The sequence below is a fragment of the Pongo pygmaeus genome, chromosome 11 (genome assembly GCF_028885625.2).
Source record: "Pongo pygmaeus isolate AG05252 chromosome 11, NHGRI_mPonPyg2-v2.0_pri, whole genome shotgun sequence".
Lineage (NCBI taxonomy): Eukaryota > Metazoa > Chordata > Mammalia > Primates > Hominidae > Pongo > Pongo pygmaeus.
In genome coordinates, this window is record NC_072384.2 from 79,415,264 (window position 1) to 79,434,997 (window position 19,734).

General features: G+C 35.8%; 1 protein-coding gene across 5 annotated transcripts in view; it reads right to left on the reverse strand.

Moving 5' to 3' along the window:
* ZNF385B (zinc finger protein 385B) overlaps window positions 1-19,734 on the reverse strand; it is a 430,199-nt gene that overhangs the window by 290,434 nt on the left and 120,031 nt on the right. For 2 of the 5 annotated variants that reach the window (XM_054477894.1, XM_054477893.1), the window contains exon 4: window positions 3,220-3,294. The exons of 2 other annotated variants lie outside the window; for them this stretch is intronic. In XM_054477894.1, the coding sequence (XP_054333869.1) occupies window positions 3,220-3,294 (75 nt within the window). Of the gene's footprint in view, window positions 1-3,219; window positions 3,295-17,438; window positions 17,580-19,734 lie in introns of those variants that run through there. One more of the 5 variants, XM_063647666.1, reaches the window with a different exon arrangement.

A 19,734-nucleotide genomic window follows, 5' to 3' on the forward strand; every position in this document is an offset into this window, starting at 1 on the left:
GCCATGCTGGTGCGCTGCACCCACCAACTCGTCATCTAGCATTAGGTATATCTCCCAATGCTATCCCTCCCCCCTCCCCCCACCCCACAACAGTCCCCGAAGTGTGATGTTCCCCTTCCTGGGTCCATGTGTTCTCATTGTTCAATTCCCACCTATGAGTGAGAATATGCAGTGTTTGGTTTTTTGTTCTTGTGATAGTTTACTGAGAATGATGATTTCCAATTTCATCCATGTCCCTACAAAGGACGTGAACTCATCATTTTTTATGGCTGCATAGTATTCCATGGTGTATATGTGCCACATTTTCTTAATCCAGTCTATCATTGTTGGACATTTGGGTTGGTTCCAAGTCTTTGCTATTGTGAATAATGCCGCAATAAACATATGTGTGCATGTGTCTTTATAGCAGCATTATTTATAGTCCTTTGGGTATATACCCAGTAATGGGATGGCTGGGTCGAATGGAATTTCTAGTTCTAGATCCCTGAGGAATCGCCACACTGACTTCCACAAGGGTTGAACTAGTTTTTAAACTGCGAGTGCAGTCGAACTTCAAGCACCTACAAAATCACATAAAAAGTTTCCTTAGAATTTTTCAGCAAAAGTGGTTCTTAAAGGATACTAAAAAAAATTAGTTTGAATTCCTTGTTTTGGAGATGAGGACTTTAAAACTCACATAACTACGTGACTTACTTAAGGTATCAAAATCCATTGGTAGCAGCCTCAAGATGAGAATCCAGAAAACCCAACTCTGATCTGGTCTTCTTTCCACCACACCATGACCTCTTTTATATTGAAGAGAGCAGTGAGTGTGAAAAATACACACTTGTGGATCTTGGGTCTTGAAAATTTATGTTTCCCATAGTTAATATTTTTTTAGCTCAAAATATAACAGCATTGTTATATGTGAAATATATTTTTAAAACTTTGATTTTAAATTTACTATTAGTTGGTCCCAATATATTGCACTTTCTTCCCAAAGGACTGATGTCACCAAAAAATCTTTAATACTGGTTTGCAAACTCTAATCTTTAGGGAAGACTTTATCTTTAGGGAAGAAGACTTAATCTTCAGGGAAGAAAACAACACTGAAGAATGAGTAATAGAAATCAATGGGAAAATATTCTTCAGAAAAAGCCATTCCATTTTATATATTTATAACTTTAAAGCCCATTATGGATTCTTGATAAAAGATTAAGTCGGGAAACTACTGAAAATTATTAAAAACTCGGGTAGCACAAGTACTTTTTAAATTTTTCTTAAATCCAACTCCCAAAGTAATGTCTTTTAAAAAGATTCAAGTAGATTATGCTTTAGAGTATTAGCCAAATAATAGGCCAAATTCTAATGACATAGTGAAGTAAAAACATGACTTCAAAGAAAATTTAGTTCACATAAAATATTTACTCTAAAGTCAAAACTGGATTAAAGAAAACTAATGAAAATATTCTTCTATTCTCAAAAAAACCCCCAAACAAACAAGGAAATTAACTTTCTTTTTAGTTCCAGTTCCCTGAAAATCCCAAAAGGAAACATTTAATTTTATAGGACATCCTGAAAGACACAGGTAAAAAGGAAACACAGTTAGAGCTGAATTAATCAAGCAAACATCATTGACAATCAACAGAACTTTCCTGGTGATTAAACACAATTTGAGACAGCTGGAGGTGGACCCAATCTAGTAGTAAATTCCAAGGAAACAGAATCTTATGAGTGCAAAATGGTGTTAGAGAAACAGAATTTGTAAATAGACGTAAACCTCTCAGAAGTTTCAAGACCACAGGGACAAAATCAGAGTGAAAACCAAAAGGATAAACCTTGCATTTTCAAGTTCAGAGATATATTATTAACTTGTAGCTTCTTGCCTGGTCTTGTTCTTACATTTCAAGTTGCATTAATGCTTACATGAAGTACTCATCTTTTCCAATTTTTAAAATATTCCAAGGGTCACATTACTATTAGTTTTCAGGAAGGCAGAAGATTAAATACCATATGATATGGTTGGGCTCTGTGTCCCCACACAAATCTCATCTCAAACTGTAATCCCCATAATCCCCATGTGTCGAGGGAGAGACCAGGTGGGAGGTGACTGGATCATGGGGGCGGTTCCACCAAGCTGTTTTCATGATGGTGAGTGAATTCTCATGAGATCTGATGGTTTTATAAGTGTTTGATAGTTCTCTCTTCACATGCTCTCTCTCGCCTGCCACCAAGTAAGATGTAACTGCTTCCCCTTCCGCCATCATTGCAAGTTTCCTGAGGCCTCCCCAGCCATGTGGAACGGTAAGTCAATTAAACCTCTTTTCTTTATAAATTACCCAGTCTCAAGTATGTCTTTATGGCAGTGCAAAAACAGACTAATACACCATAGTATCCCCAGGCTACGATTGCTTTAGTTGTTAATTCTAAATTGTTAAATCTAAATATATCTGGACACTTGCTCAATCTATTTAACACTGCATTGGGACAATTTTAAGATTGATTACACCCTGCTTAGAGTGACCCCACATTCCAGCATGAGGTAACACTAAGTTTATGCCTGGGTCCTGGCTTAATCATTAATAACTCTTAAAAGTGTCTAATTTCTTTTTTTTTTTTTTTTTATGTTGAGTCACATACATGTTTATTTGTGGTAATTGCTGTCATGCCTTTTTTCTCCCCCAATTTTATTAAGTTGTTATTACATACATGAGCAGTGTGTTAATCTATTTATATTTACTGTATTATTGATGTGTTATATATGTCAAATATTTATTTTGTTTTCTTTTTATTTCATTTTCCTACTTTCCATTTTATAACGTTATATCTGATAGGCAACTGAATTTGTAGATTGATAAACATAATCCCTGTTTTACTTTCTTGTGTTTACAATCAACTGATAAATATAACATAGATGTCAGAGAAATGAAGATTAGAATATTCCTTAATATTTATATTTAATTCCAAAATTTGATTCAGATAAATAGGTGGATGGGCTTCTTTTCTATCTCAAATTACTATTTCTTAGCAAACATTGTTAGTGTTCTATCCATCCCCTCTTCACCTGAGTTGTCCACGTGCAGGCCATTGCTTATTGTGAAATAAAGAACGTGGAATTTGCGTTTTGTAGACTTAGGGCTTAGAATTTGCTGTAAAAGTAGGTTCAGCCCATGTATGGAACATTTAATTTCTCTGGTGTCAAAAGTGTCTAATTTCAATGACAAATCATATTACCACTACCTGTGAAGAACTTTAAGTTGCCTCTTCTCTCATTCTTCTGGTCTTCAAGAAGACATTCTTCCATGTGATATAATTCTAGAAAAGGAGTTAAATGTTGACCTCACCATAATAGGAACATTTCAATATATACCTTGACTTCTTACGTTCTATCTCCTGTCCCCGTTTCTTCATTACTATTAGTAGTATAAACTTTAGTTCTTCCTATGGAAATTGTGCACTACTCTTTTCTGCAAGATTCTTCCTTCCTCCATCCTTAGCTAGCTTGGAAGTCTATGCCTAATTTAAAATAGTAAATGTATGAGAAAATGCTTCAAAGCCACTAATTAACTTCCAAATCAATTACTGCAATAAAGTCCATTTGTAAATTATGTACTACTTCTACACTGATAAATAATTTAGCACAAAATTTAAGCTCAATAAATGATATTGAATGATCATGTGAATGAATGAACAATTCAGAAAGAAATATATATACATGCAGCTTAGTGTGAAGTAATAGAAAAATTATTATGATACAAAGGGAAATAGAATGGTAACAAGATAGAGGAGAAACAGCCTAAAATCAAAAGTATAATTAAATTTGAAAGAGTCCTTGCCACACACTGATTGTCCACAATGACCAGCATATTCTAAGGCAACAAAAGTTGTAAACTCAGTTAACTGGGACCTTTTTCTCCCTTTTTACCAAACACCATCAAAATATAACTCAGACTTTATCATAAAAGTCACTTGTTAACATAGATTAAGGCTTTGAAAATATGCATTTACCTGACCAAAATGCAACTATTTCTTCAAGCAAAATATGTATACATTTGGTTTCAACCTGTATGTTCAGATTTGGCTAGTACTGTTCCCATTTTGTAAAAAGAGGTAGCCAAGAATTCAAACTTAGAAAGGTGTACCTCTGCTTTTACTTTTTCCCACAATTAACCATGTTTCTAAGCATTGTGCTATATTCTGTGGCATATGTAACTTCATTTGATTATCATACCTACTGGATAAGGTACATTTCACAAATGAGAAAACTGGGTTTAGAGAGGTAAGAGAACTTTCCCACACAGATAGCAAGAGTCAGGGTCAGTGTTCGAACCTGTGGCTGCCTGATACCAAGTCACAAAATCTTTGCCATGTGTACTTTCTTAATTCACTCGTAACTGTTTCTTCACAATCAATTTGTTTGTGGTGCTTCTTTCAAAAACTCTCCAGCACCTGCACTGCAGAGTGCAAACCAACCCCTTTAACCAGTGATTCTCAAAGGTAACTTTAGAACAAACTGAGGAGCTCTTAATAACACCCATGCCAACAATTCTGATTTAATTTATCAGGGTGGAGCATGGGCATGGTATCGTTTAAAAATCTCCTGCCAGAAGTAGTGCCTCATGCCTGTATTCCCAGCTACTCAGGAGGCTGGAGTGAGAGGATCATTTGAGCCCAGGAGTTCAAGGAAGCAGTGAGCTGTGATTGTGCCACAGCACTCCCACCTGGGCATCATGGCAAGACCCTGTTTCTAAAATAAACAAACAATAAAAGTTTCCCAACTGATTCTAACATGTGGCCAGAGCTGGGAAGACTACCAGAAATGTGCACACCAGGCCCTCTGCAGCCAGCTTGCCTGCTTTGCTAACTCTTGTTTCTTGAAAGTCCCACACAGCCACCACACCCTCTAGGCATAACACAAACAGACCACCATTTGGCACTAATCTGTACATAAAGAAAGAATGCCTAGCAAAGGAAAGAAACTTTTTTGGATTAAGATCTCTCTCTTTTTTGCACAAATGTTCAGCCTTTATAGTTTGAGGTTATAGTCTCTGAACCCATTAAAACTGTCTCACAGCAGGAGTTTAACGAAGCATCATTTCCTGTTCTGTTTCTGCTGTCATTTTTCATGAGGCAAAGAAAGATGGAAATTCATAGAATTTTAGCATTACCTCAACTGATTGTGTCCCGTTAGCTCAGCCAATTTCGAGCATAGCACTGAGACTAATATCACGGCTTTTCTGTTGTCCAGTTGGCTCTTTATGGATTCACAAACACTAACTTTACCCTTAATCCTGTGTAGGAAATACATAAATGCCAGGAAATACATAAATGCCAGCAATTATGCAACTGATCATAATAGGAAAGGGGTATGTATGACTTGGTGAAAATCCAATAGCATCATCTTGAATGCAAAGAAGAACATATTTCAAAGAGCAGCAGTCCAGCCAATTTGGACCAATTAGAAGACAGAAGGAAAATATCTAGTTAATCAATAGTCAGCTGATTATAATATTAATCAAACCTTTCATGCTTCAGTTCTGCAAGTTTATGTTGAATATAAGATAAAATCACTCCCATTTGGGCTCAGCTGGGATTTTGAGCTTATTAAACAAAAAGAATGAGTTAAATTAACATTCTAACTCAGCATTAAACTCCTAGAAGCAAAAGAATTCATTATAAAATGTCCATCATCTCATCATGATTCTGTATTACAACCTCAAAGGTAAGATCACCCAGTGTTATGCGTTTCTCAAACAGAGAACTAAATGTATAAGATTAAAAAACAACAGGGTGAGCTCAGTGCAGCATTGAATGCTGTCACATTTGCAGATTTAAGGTATGCTTTATTATTATTTTAATGTGGTTTTGGTCATTCTTCCTTTATTTTTTAATATGATGGTGTGACTTGCATTGAGCTACCTTGAAATTTTTCATTTCCAACACAAAGCTGAAATTCCCCAAGACCCTTAATGTTTTACATAGACACTCAAAAGTAAGAAAAGTAGAAGTTTTAAGGGAGGGACACTCAGATGACTATGTACAATCATGAATTCTTGCAGAGTTATTTCCAGCAAGCATGGAAGGTAAACATGCATCATCAGGTAGGCTAAGCCTGGATATCAGAAATGATCATAGAGGGTCAGTGCAACTCCTGCTCAGGACTTGACCAAACACCAGCTTTTTGTCTTGACCTTCTAGGCAACATACACTTAGGAGGACAAAGGCAACAGGCTGGATCATCATCCAGTTACCTAGTGGGATGACTTCTCCTCTATATCATTTCCCATCCATTAACTGTGACTAGAAACCATAAAGTCATCATCTAGCAACTCTACAAGCTTTTTCTGTGATAACTTTTGATCACATCACATTCCTTCCATTTCCCCTCCACTTCTTTCATCTGTTACCTTCTTTTTAATGTGAATATATGTTATTCTCAAAGTAAGCCATGTATATGTTAAAAAATTTAGAAGTACAAGAGTTGGTGGCTCACACCTGTAATCCCAGCACTTTGGGAGGCCGAGGCAGGAGGATCACGAGGTCAGGAGATCGAGACCATCCTGGCTAACAGGGTGAAACCCCGTCTCTACTAAAAATACAAAAAAATCAGCTGGGTGTGGTGGCAGGCGCCTGTAGTCCCAGCTACTCCGGAGGCTGAGGCAGGAGAATGGCGTGAACCCGGGAGGCGGAGCTTGCAGCAAGCCAAGGTTGTGCCACTGCCCTCCAGCCTGGGCGACAGAGCGAGACTCCGTCTCAAAAAAAAAAAAAAAAGTACGAGAGTATAATAGTTAAATATAAGTCTACTTCAAACAGTACAAAGAGCATACAGTTTAAAGTAATTCTACCTTGAACCCATTCCCCAGTCTCCCATGAAATAAATTCATTCTTTTCTTCTTTTTCCTGATCCCCTCCTCCTTCCCCCATACGTATGTATATATATGTACATACACACATACAAACATACACACCTTTTACACAAACAATATATACTTTGTTCTGCATATTGCAAATTTTTCTTATATTTTGCACATTATTCCATATCAGTTCTTACAGACATATCTTATTATTTTAAATTACTGCATAATATCACATGGCATGGATGAACCATAATTATTATTATCTATTGCTGAGTATTTTTTCCTGTATTTTTCTACTACAAATAACATTGCAATAAAATCTTTATGTATATGTATATACACACATGCAAGGAAATTTATTATTTTATGTGTCTTTGTATACATATGCAAGTATATCTGTTAACTAAATCTGGTAGTGAAATTGCTGGGTCAAAAGAGATACACCTTTTAAGTTTTAATAGTTATTACCACATTGCCCTGCAAATATTAAATGAACCAATTCATATTCCACACAACAATGTATGAGAGTGCCCCATGCCCACACACTAGGTAGCTCATTGTGCTACCATACGGTTTGATCTTATCCATCTGATAGGTAAGAAAAATAGCATGTTTTAATTGAAGAATGAATCTTTCTATGAACAGCAATATCAAATAAAGTATTGAGTTCTGCACAAGTATTCACAGATCCCATATTCAAGTGTTCTATCCTTTAGTCAACATTTTAAGTCTATCACTTATTATCATATGCCAGGTATCATATTGAGAGTCACATATTTAAAAGAATCAAGACATAGACCCTATCCTCAAAGTACTCATATACTAACAGGTGAGAAAGATATCGTAAAATAAATAATACACAGTATAAGTACAATAATAGAATATGTATACTGTCTGAGTATAAAAGTGGCTATGGATTAAAAAAACCTGTTCCTTAAATATATCTTATTTTATTATTTTTATGTAAATATATTTAAATGTGAAAAAGAAAAATAAATACCTTGGCCAGCAAGAACCATGATTGTGACAATTACAGCTAATAATTATAGGTTCTGATTAGGTGAAGGACTATTTTTACTTCCTACTCATCTATATTTATTAAAATAAGAGTAGGCAGAATAATTTATAAAACTTTCCATCTTACTTGATACTTGCTTTGGGAGCTTACAACTTTGTCTAAAAAATAAATAATGGGACTTTTTTTTCTCTATCAATTTTGCAGATTTTTTTTAGCTCTTATTTTGATTGACAAATCAAAGCACAAACTTTAGTCCCTGTTGTTGGTCCTCCCTCAACTCACTGGACCATTAAACTTTTACTATATGGTGATTCTTATTAACTATTGGATTTGGTATGTCATGCTAAAGAAGTTTGCTGTTTAGCATGAGGTGTGTCAAGGATAGTTAATTATATTACACAGAAAGCCCTTTCAGTAGTCAGATATGATAAAATGTGATAATAACGTTAACATCATTGACTGGTAAAGCTACTTCTTGAGCTTTTAATCATCATTCCAGACTTCTTTAAATGATGTCTTCCAATCAATAGAAATGCTTTAAAACTTTATACCAGGGCCAGGCGTGTAGGCTCACGCCTGTAATCCTAGCACTTTGGAAGGCTGAGGCAGGTGGATTGCCTGAGCTCAGGAGTTCGAGACCAGCCTGGGCAACATGGTGAAACCCTATCTCTACTAAAATACAAAAATTTAGCCAGGCATGGTGGTGAGCATCTGTAGTCCCAGCTACTCAGGAGGCTGAGGCAAGAGAATCACTTGAACTCGAGAGGCAGAAGTTGCAGTGAGCGGAGATCACGTCACCGCACTCCAGCCTGGCGACAGAGCGAGGCTCCGTCTCCAAAAAAACAAAACAAAACAAAACAAAACAAAACTTTATACTGGAGTAAATGCAACTCACTAATGCTATTCTCTTTTCACGTCTTGCCTTCATTTCCAAACCTCATCACATTGTTTATTCATAGTCTTTACTGTTAAGTTGTCATTCAAATGCAAACATTCAAGCTGGGTTGCACATGGAACTGGGCAGAATTTGGTGTGACATATGAAAGCTGTTGAGTGGGGGTGTGGGGTTTGAGAGGTCTAGGTTTAACTTCTAGTTCTCCTGTCTTCAGCGAGTCACTTACCTTTTTGATGATGCTTATTTATTATCAAGTATAATGAGAAAATGTTACTTTTCTCTACTTCTCAGGGTTATAGTAAGGATCAAATGAAATAATAGTTGGAAATGGGTAAAGAGTTAAAAGTAATAAAGTTCCTCAATTCCCTTTCAGAAACTCCCTTTTTTTTTTCCTGCCCAGGCCCATTCTTTATGTGGCCCCCACCTACTCAAAGCCTCACATGTTGTGCCATCTAACTTGTGTCTCCTGCAGTCCGGCTCCATATTGCCCATCAATATCTACCTGTTTTAGGTTTTAACTTTCAGACCCTAACTTTTATTAAGACATCTATAATCAAAAAAAGAATCTAAAAATAACAACAGCTGAATTTATTGAGTACTTTACCACATGCCAAATCATAAATTCAATTGCAACCCACAGCTTTTAGTAGGATAATTTCTGATAACATCGTGTTCCCCCCATGTTCTCTCCACTTGCTATGCAAAAAACCTTTATATATATTATTCTCACTTAATCTTTGCAACAAATAAAATTGAGTCTATTATTATTCTTGTTTTACAGATAAGGAAACCGAGACTTGGAAAGTGAAATAATTTGTCCATGATCACACAGCTAAATTGTGGTGGAGCTGCGCTTTGAATGCCTCAGAAACTGTTCCATAACTCCACTACTCCACTGCTTCTCCTGAATGCAGAACTAATGTAATGAACAAATGGTCACTCATGCATTACCTTTGAAATTTAACATGCTCATATAATCATAGAGTCTGAAGTTAGAAGATCATCTACTTTAACAATCTATCCAACCCTTAAACCTCCTTTATCATATGCCTAAGTCACAATCTGCCTTTTGCTTCAGTAACATCCATGAGGGATCTGTACCATGTCCAAAAAAAAGGAATCCCTTCATCTTCAGACTGCTCTACTGGGAAGTTCTTTATATCAAGCAAAAATCTTTCTTCTTGAAAACTCTGTCTGCTGGCATTAATTTTACCCAAGAGCTTTATTGAAAAAATATAATTCAAATGTTACATAAAGTAAGTCCCCTGATAATCTCTTCCCCTTGATAAGGTACTCAGTGTACCTTGACCAGGCTGGTCACCTTCAAATGAAAACACCTAAAGCCCTCCCCTGCATTTCACCCAAACTCCAGGCACGCTCTGCCCAGCTGAGCAAAGAGCAGGACTCCAGCCTTCATTGTTACAGATACTCTATTTCTACAATTCCCATCTAAGAGACCACTAAGATTGTGTGAAGCAATCATATCACGCTTTTGACTCATATGATGAGTTTACATTTTATCAATATTCCTACATCGTTTTTCACTACTTCCTCCACTTACTGTTAGTTGAAACTGATCATGCTGGAGTTGGGCCACTTTTCTAGAATAGTGGTTTTTAACTGAGGCTGCACATTAGAATCAAGTTGGGAGCTTTAAAAATATTGATTCCCAGATAGCAGCCGCAGAAATTCTAATTTATTTAGTGTGGGAGGTGGCTCAGGATTTACATCAATTGTGTCTTCCTATATATGTATTATCCCAGTTTGATAACATCTACAGATTTAATGGCTAAGTCATCAGTGTTCTCACCAAGTCATTGCAGAGTCCTGGAGCCTTCCCTTAAGTTAATATTGGCCAGGTAGATTTTAGGTATAGATATTCAACCAGTTACAAATCCATGAAATTACACTGCCATTCAGTCCAGAGTTTTCTATTTTGTTCACAAAATAATATCAACAAAGACTTTGTTAAATATCTCACACAGAACTAGTCTAGGGCACTGGTTAAAAGCATGGATTCCACCCCTACTGCAAATTCAAATCTCAGCTGAGCTAGCTAGATGACTTTGGGAAGGTACCTTAATCTCTCTGTACTTCAGTTTCCCTAATGCTTACCTATAGGATTGTTGTAAAGATTAAATGAGTTTATACGTATAAAACGTCTTGCATATGGTTAGCTCGAAAGTCAACTATCATTCCTGTTATTATTAAGTCTCATTATACACCATTTATTGCATCCACTCCATTTTAAAAGGACAATGATAATATTTGCTGCTGGAGAGCTGATCTGATGCGGTATATAGGCTGAGTGGTGAGAGATGGTGAGGTACCTCGGGGTTTATCGATTATAGAACAGGCTCCTCTAGAGGGATATAAAGCACTGCCAAGTCTTTTGAGTCTTAAGCTGTTGCTTGTAGTACTCTGGTGAATAGTTTTGTTGGTTGAACGATTTGGGTTTAGAAGTAAGCATAGTGGGGTATCTAATCCCAGTTTGAGTCTTAGCTATCGTGTTTTCAGGGTGTTAAAGTCACTTCTATAGTTTATTTTTACTTCAGTTGAAGCTTTTTACAGCTTAGATGGAGTTTAGCTTTACTGTAGGTTTACCTCAAACACACTTTTCACCAGATTTTATTAGTTTGGGTTAATTGTATGACCATGCTGGCTGGCACAGAATTTACCAGTATTAGCATAGCTTAGTCAAACTTTTGGTTATTGCTGGTTAAATCAGTTGTAGCTGAAGCAAGTGATAAGCATCAGAGATCATTTCCAAGCCATACCCATTTTCTCCTTACCCCAATTAAAGCATGATTCAGAGCCTATTACAGGATTTCTAACTACTGCAAGAGTGGTATTCATTGCTTACCTTACTAAATCACACAAAAGTGGCTATGTACTTAAATTACACAAAATCCAAAAGCTCGTAGATTAAGACTTAATTAATTTATTATAACTATATATTACCCATTGTGCAATAATAAAAAATATAGAAAGTATGGAAAAATGTCAGAAAAAGAAGCCCTACAGATTCATTTCTGAATCTGCTTACTCCTGGATATTTTGAAATTTCTTCAAAACGTAGCCTGCCCTCTTCCAGCACCCCCCAAGAATCCTGAGTAAAGAAATTTCCCTTTAACTTGCTAGAAGGAAGGGAGAGTTCTAGATGTAAAGTCATTTCTTCCATTGTCCGCTTAAAAACCACCACTAATGGAAAATGAATCAGATAAAAAAGAAAACTGGCAATACCATAGATCTCCAAGTGAAATTCACACACCAAATTTGAAATGTGAGCAAAAAGATGATTTGCTAAATGTCCCAGTGGCATTGCAGAGTCCCTGGAAGAAGTCAGGGACAGAGGGCTCCTCATCTCTGACAGTCTAGGCGTTCCCTGGGGGAGGCATCTTTTTGTCATTCAATTGCCATTTGCCAAGAAAAGACAGCTATTGACCAGCATCACCTTTTAAGAAATTAAAAGAAACAGAATTCTTCAAATTAGGAACTTTAACTTACCTTTCAGCACCTTTTCCAAAAATTTGAGGACAAACGTTGTTGGAAGATCTTTAGGGATTGAAATTTAGATTATGGATTCACATTGGTATTTTGCAATAACAAACACGTCACACAACCAAACAGGACTGAAGTAAGTAGGAGGACATTGATGCCAACATTGGGACGGGAGTAGAGTATTTAAAGTAAAAAGGGATCAGAATCTTTTCCTAAAGAGCATACTTTAAATACAAGAAAAGGCCACCAATATCAGTTTAAAATAGTAGAAGAAGTAATGCATAACACAATAATGTTTATGACTAGTCAAAAGTGGGAAACCGATTGATAAGTGGAGGCAAAAAATATCCTGAGAGATTTAAAATGATCAGATTGAAATAAGGGTATATGTTAACAGACAAGAAAAAAAGGGAAGAAAATAGGAATTTGTCCACTAGGGCAATAGACACTGAAAAATGAACTAGATCATTTGGTGGGAGTAACATTTAATTCAAAGAAGATATGGTTTTGTAAGAAGTACTTTCTTGGGATGGTAGACTTAATTCATTTCCAAAACTTGGGTTAATGGCACTCACATTCAACTGATCAATTCAGGCTCAAAACAGGTTCCTGGTTTGAATGTTGCATAACTGACAGAGAACTGAGGTGGCATTTTAGACTGGAAACAAAAAGGTTAGGTTTAAGAAATTACTCCAAACATGTTGTCCATATTATTTATTAATCAACTGTAGGTTCTCCTAACACCACATTCTGTTATAGTATATGTGGTTCACTTCTGTGATTTTTTTTCTCATTTTGAGAATCAAATTATACACTGATGTCTAGTTTTGACTGTTAAGGATATTAACAAAAAGGAGGAGGGGAATATTAGTAAGTGAGAAAAGAGAAGAAAGGTAATACAGAAGCTGAGTGGGCAAAGGGGATTTTGCAATATGGCCTGAGAAGTGACACGAACACTCTCAGAAAAGGACCCTTTGTTCCACAGGGAGGTTGCCCAATATCTAAGAGTAACATTCAGATCCAGGATAGAACATTCTGCCCTGTTGCAGTGTGGTTAAAATTGGGATAGCTTGGGTGTGGGAATGGAGTTTCGGTAAACAGCTTAGCATGTGTACAATTAATATTATATTAATATGTTATAAAGTTGTTAAAAGAATTCAATAAAAATCTACCTATAAATATTTTGACATCATATGAGGCACACAGTAGGTACATAATAAATATTGTATCTATTCTATTTTATTCAGCTATGGTAAATTGAATAATTAAAGGATCTCATAGATTTTCTTCTAGGTCAAGTTTGCAAGTTACTCTGCCTCTCTGAGAAATCTAGCAGGTGGCAGTCAGAACTAAGTCCTAAAATCAAAAGGGTAACAAATATTTAAATCAAGGCCAGATGAACGGGTAGGGGAGAAGGCATTGAAAGAGGCACCTGTCATTACGCATCTTAACTACAACAAAACAAAATGAATTAATAAGTATCTCAAACCTGCTAAAGAAGGAAAATCCCGAAAATATTCTAGTTGACAAGAGATGACAATTAGAAATTAATTGTATAATACTCATTATTTATTCAAAATGTTACTGACACTTATTTAATGTGCTGCCTTTATTATACTAGTAATTATAGAAGGCTTTCATTTATTATTTGTAATTTAGATTCCATCAGTCCTTTATTTCTTGACACCATTTTAAGTTTCTCAGATAGTAACTTTCTTTCCCTAGGAGTTTTCAGGCATAAACCCTAACAGTTAAAACTGATCACTTTTACAGGAATGTGGAGCCTCCATTTTGGCACTGGTAAAACCAATTTTCTAGGCCATTACTGGAGACTCACTTTCTTATTTAGAAAGTAGGTAGAGTTTCCAGATGCAATACAGGACACTTAGTCCAAGTTGAATTTCGGCTAAACAACTAACAATTTTCAATATTAAGTATGTCCCAAATATTGCATTGGATATATACTAAAAATATTATTTATTGTTTTAGCTAAAATTCAAATTTAACTCAGAGTTTGATATGCTAAATCTGGAAACCCTAAAACTTGATGTTCCTAGTTTATTAATAGGAAGTAGGAAAAAAAGGAAGTGAAAAGACTGAAAGTAAATAAACCTTTAAGGTAAGAAGCCACTTTCTCACTAAAGTATACTCATCTTAGCAACATACCTCAAAAGAAAGTACAAACTCTATAAATTGCCCAAATTATTGTTGGATGTATACAATCAGGAAAGCCAAATTTGGATAGTACTTTCATTTTGCAATCATGTTTCTCAACTAAAACAGGTTTGTATCTGCTATTTTTTGTAACTAGTCATTTTTAAGATCTGCTGAAGAACAACTCAAGATGCTATATCTTAATACAAAAGTGAAAAGATGCAGGCAAATCACTGAGATTTATATCCTCATGATTTCATAAATCCTACTACTTCTGAAGGAGAAATTGCTACTAAGACTTCAGGTAGATATGCTGAATTAATCCCTTCTTTCTTCTGAGTGAATGTCCTATGTTCTATGTAATACGACAAATGTCACTATTCTAAGAGAATTCTAACATTCTAAAACTTTTTTAAAAGGGTTTTCATTTATTAAACATGTTATATCATCAGGAATTTCAAAGAGAAAATGTCAATGCCCTCTAAGCTTCTAATTCTCAACCCACAAATCCAATTTGTTTCATGGGCTTTGGGGAACTAATAAACATGAGATATTTATTTGTAAGTCAAAATCTAAAACTGAGTCCCCCTGACAACCTGATGATGATTTGTGACATAGCATTCCCAAAAGAATAGAAGAAAAAAAAGTTTCACATTTTGCTTCATCTAAAAACACAAAATTGTTTTCTAATTATAATGGCACATATTACACTCTGTATTTCAATAATATTTTATCTTGACTCTTTACATGTGTAATCACTTAACCCAGGCAAAAGATCTAATAATTAACAAGAAAAAAATCATGAAATTCAGGATTTATGAAGCGTTTTCAGTTCCATTGTCAAGACCACATGAGGGAAAAAGTATAATAGCAACATCCAAATATGTACTCTATTCCACCTGCATATCCATTACCACAATGCAAAGAATCAGCACAAAAATAAATACTCCACTAAATGCCCTGGTAATTTTGATCACCTCTATTCCAAAATGCATTATTCAACCAGGGTTATCTTCTGATAGAAAGAGAAGGCTAAGGAAAGCATTCTTAGCACATTGACAAATGCATTTCATTTTTATTATGTGGAAACAAACAAAAACTGTATTTAATATTAATATTGTTTTAGCATTTGAGAGCTTTTGCTTTTCTAAATGAGATGATTGAATGAAAGAAGGCATTTTTTGGGTCAAATTTCTAATGTATCTACAGGTTGTTTTAATTTCATTGTTTAACTCACCCAACTCATAGCACATACATGTACAACTAAGTACGAATAGCTTATATCAAATATAAAATGTATTAAAGCCTTTCCCTCTCTCCAACAGTGCTCTAGGATGCATTACCAGGCAAGCAGATAAGTGTAATGATGAATTGCATAATATGGCCAACATTAATAGAGTACTTTTCTACAAATGTATTGCAAAAAAAAATACTTCACATTTCAGAACATAACTATTTGGGTGTCACATGTTAGCAAAGAACAAAGTGGCAGATATTAGCAACTTTAAATCTGTAGGTCCTGGATTAAACAATATAAAGGAACTTGAGAGAAATGACAATGCATCTAGAGAATAGATGAGGTTGAAGGTAAGAGTCTATTCTTGAGGGTCTAATTAGGTTCTTCCCATCTTTCCACTTTTTTTTTTTAATCTTCATAGAGACGCCTTAGCAGAAGCTATCAGTTTTGACAGTACACCAAAATCCTGGCAGTGAACCATAAATTGACCATTACCATAAAAAGAGCTGCTAAATGAGAAACCATGTGCTCAGTATAAAACTAATTTCATGCTTTCAAAAGCACACAGTGGCTTCTAGCAAGATAGTGGCCCTGGGACTTGCCGAGACAGATTGGTGAACACAAATGGTTTGCTCCTGATGCGTCTGCTTAGCCAAGCTTTACGTGTACTGGCAGTAAAAGAGGTTCTCGAGTCTTCTATCAAACAAATACACACTTAGTTATAACTTTAAAGCTGAAAGCTATAAAACAGCTGCCTCAAATAAATATAGCAGGAAAAACACATACACTTACACACACACACACCCCATGTGCCATGCTAGCTGCTTCCAATCAAAGAAAAATAGATTCCCCTGCCAACCTAATATGCTAAACAGACACTTAATAAGCATAATGCTATTTAATACATTATAACCCTCACACTCCATTCATGCTTAGAAACACCAGAATTAGAGTTTAGCCAAGCCAAAGCAATAGCACTCCATTTACTTGGAGGCTAACTCTGTGCCTGCCCTTATCTAGTTGGCTTTCAAATACCATATACTTACAAGGCTACATCAAACCTTTCCAAGCATGATGATCTAGTAATTTAACCTCTCCAGGTGAGCACAGGTATTTTATGTATATTTAAATGATACAATTTGCTATATTTAAAGCATCTCAGCTAATAATAACACACTTCATGAAGAAATACTGTTAATTTCCTCCCATTCTCATTCGGCACACAGTCACTAGAAATTAATTACTGTTGGTTGTCCAGAGCACGACCGGTCATAACTTTTAATTATTAATAATGTCTAGCTTCACAAGGTGTCAACTCCAGTATGTAATCCACATCACTTACTTTCTTAGTTATCTTGAAACATGACTTGTCTCCTCCTATCTGTCTTTCATGTCAAAGGTTCTACAAAGTACATTTTGTTTATAGCCTTTTTAATAATATCTGAAACACATAATAACACTGCTAATTACCTACTTTCAGTAATGGTAGCAAATTGCATAATATCACCGACTTGTTCAGAGTGTTTAAAATGCAAAGGAAGTCACCTACTGGTAAGATGTCCTCGGCAAACAGCTAGCACAGAAAGAAAGGGATGGTTATCACACCCATGTAAGGAATTACTTCGCAACGAAATTAAAGAATCATATATTTTGCTCTTCAGCTTTGCTCCTTCAGATGTGTCAGCATGATGTGATAAACACAATTGAGGACTCCACAGGATTCAGCATAACGTACGAAAGAATCTGTTACTGACATCCCAGACCCCAGCATCCAAGTTTTAGAATAAAAATGCTTACCTCTGCTAGGAAGTCCACTCCACATCCTGGCAGGGCTCTCACCAGCTTCAAGAGCAACCAAGTTGGATAAACAAAACTTCCAGTATATGACCAGGATAATGCACAGCGCTACTGAGACTTGGCTCCAGCCCTGATTATCTGTGTGACAGCACCACGTTATATCAGTGCCGCTCCAGCCTTCCCAGTTGCTGGCTTATTGCACTGCTCATTGAAAATCCTTTACACGCTGGCAACATTTTAGGGAAGGACAAGCACACTCTGAGTCATTTGTAAAGAAAGCAGAGCAATTTCAATTCTATATCTCCATGCGTGCTGAAACCAGAAGCACTGTCAATGTACAAGTCTGAGGTGGATTTATGCTGAGAAACAGGCAACCTAAGCCTTCATTATCAATGCATGAAATCAGCCACTGTGATCAAATTCAAGCAAACCACAAAAAGGATATGATTATGAAAGTCTCCACAGATTTAGCACCAAACCTTGTGGAATGAAGAATCATCTATTGAAATTGTGTAAATGTTAAAAATAGCTCTGGCTTTTCAACAATGAGCAGGATGCAGGGAAGAAATCAGTAGTCTATATTATAAGGACTTATAAAGGCTGCATAAATCAAAATAGCTGTAGGTTCCTGGGACTTCGCTATAGACAAATGAAATCACTGGAGACTATTACAATTATAACAAAAATAATTCCATATATTTGACACAGATATCCATTAAAGGGCAAATCAAACATCCTTTAACTCCTAAGTGCCCATCTCTAAATTAAAATAATGGTGATAGTTAAAAATGTGCGATGCTATGCTAGCACCAGGACAAAATACCATCAATTTTATTCTAAGACAATTTCACAAACTATAAAGATTTAAATCTATTCTGTGTAACAATAAACATGCAAGATAGATATTTTAACACTATAATCTTTGCTCATTATTTTAAAAAATCTATAGTTCATTAAACCCATGTATTTTTATCCCAACTACCCCCAAATTTATACTTTTGCTTTTTATCATCCTTTCTCTTTTGTTACTAAAATATAAGATGCAAGAGCTAAGACACAAGGTCAGAATGCAGTATTAGACATACCCCAGAAATACATATAGCCCAGAAAGCAGTAGCAGTGATTTGAGATCACAAAATATACAGCTTTGACATGTGCATGCAAACTGCAAAGCAAAAAAGAAATAAAACGTTTATTAAAAATCACAAAAGTAAACTGGAAGAAATTCTTAGGAGGCAACATTGACAACACATTTAAGGTTCTATTCAATTTTTTAAAAAGGGTTTTAGGTTCTCATTGAGACTCTGAAGGCCAAACAAATTAGAATCCAGTAAAGGCAATTCCTGATTTGAGGATCTCCTATAAATGACTGGGTTCAGTTCTAGTAATCCTACCAGCTCTGAGATGACACATTTAGAAGTGTCTACAATATGAAACATCTGCGTAAAACTAAGCAGCACACATTTACGTAACACAGCATTCTGGAGCAACATTAAACACAGCACTCTCATGGGCATTCTCACTGTGTCCCCATATGGAAAGTTGACTCCTTACGGGCTGCTGGTTAGATGCCCTTGCTTGGAGACAGATTAGACACACGATTGGACATGCACATAAGCGTGTGTGTATACATATACCTATGCCATTGGACACACTTGCCCCTCACAGTCACTTTTGCCACCTGAATTCTATTTGTTTTGTGTCTCCTGAAACCCCTAGGGCAACATTTGAATGTATTATGAGAAACAGCATTGGGCATCATTGACTTTGCAATCGTTCAGTGTCCTCTCTCTCTTCTGTCCTCTCTGCCCCACCCAACACACACATAAACTTTCCTTCGAAAATAGTCATAGCAACAGTTCATGAGAGATTGTAAGCCTAAAAATCTTTTTATTATTACCACACATGAAGCTCCCTAGTAATAAGATAAAAGTTTAAAATTAAACCAGGATATTTGATTATAGGCCAATCCCTTATCTAAAACCCTTAGTGCTTGATGCATTTCAGAACTCAAATGTTTTCATTTTAGAAAGGTAATACTCTACATATGCCAGGAATTATATAATGCCTCCAGTGGCAGATGTTATATAATGCCGCATTGGGGTCTGGGGCAACAACTCTATAATCAGACACATTAACATTCTATAGCAAAACGTGCATATTCATACTCATTGGGATAAATAAATGCTATAATTTAAGCTCACATTAGTTCATGTCACGTTTTCCCATCAATATGAATTATAAAATCTTCCAGTTTTCATTGCTTCTTGGATTTCAGAAATTGCAAGTAAGAGAT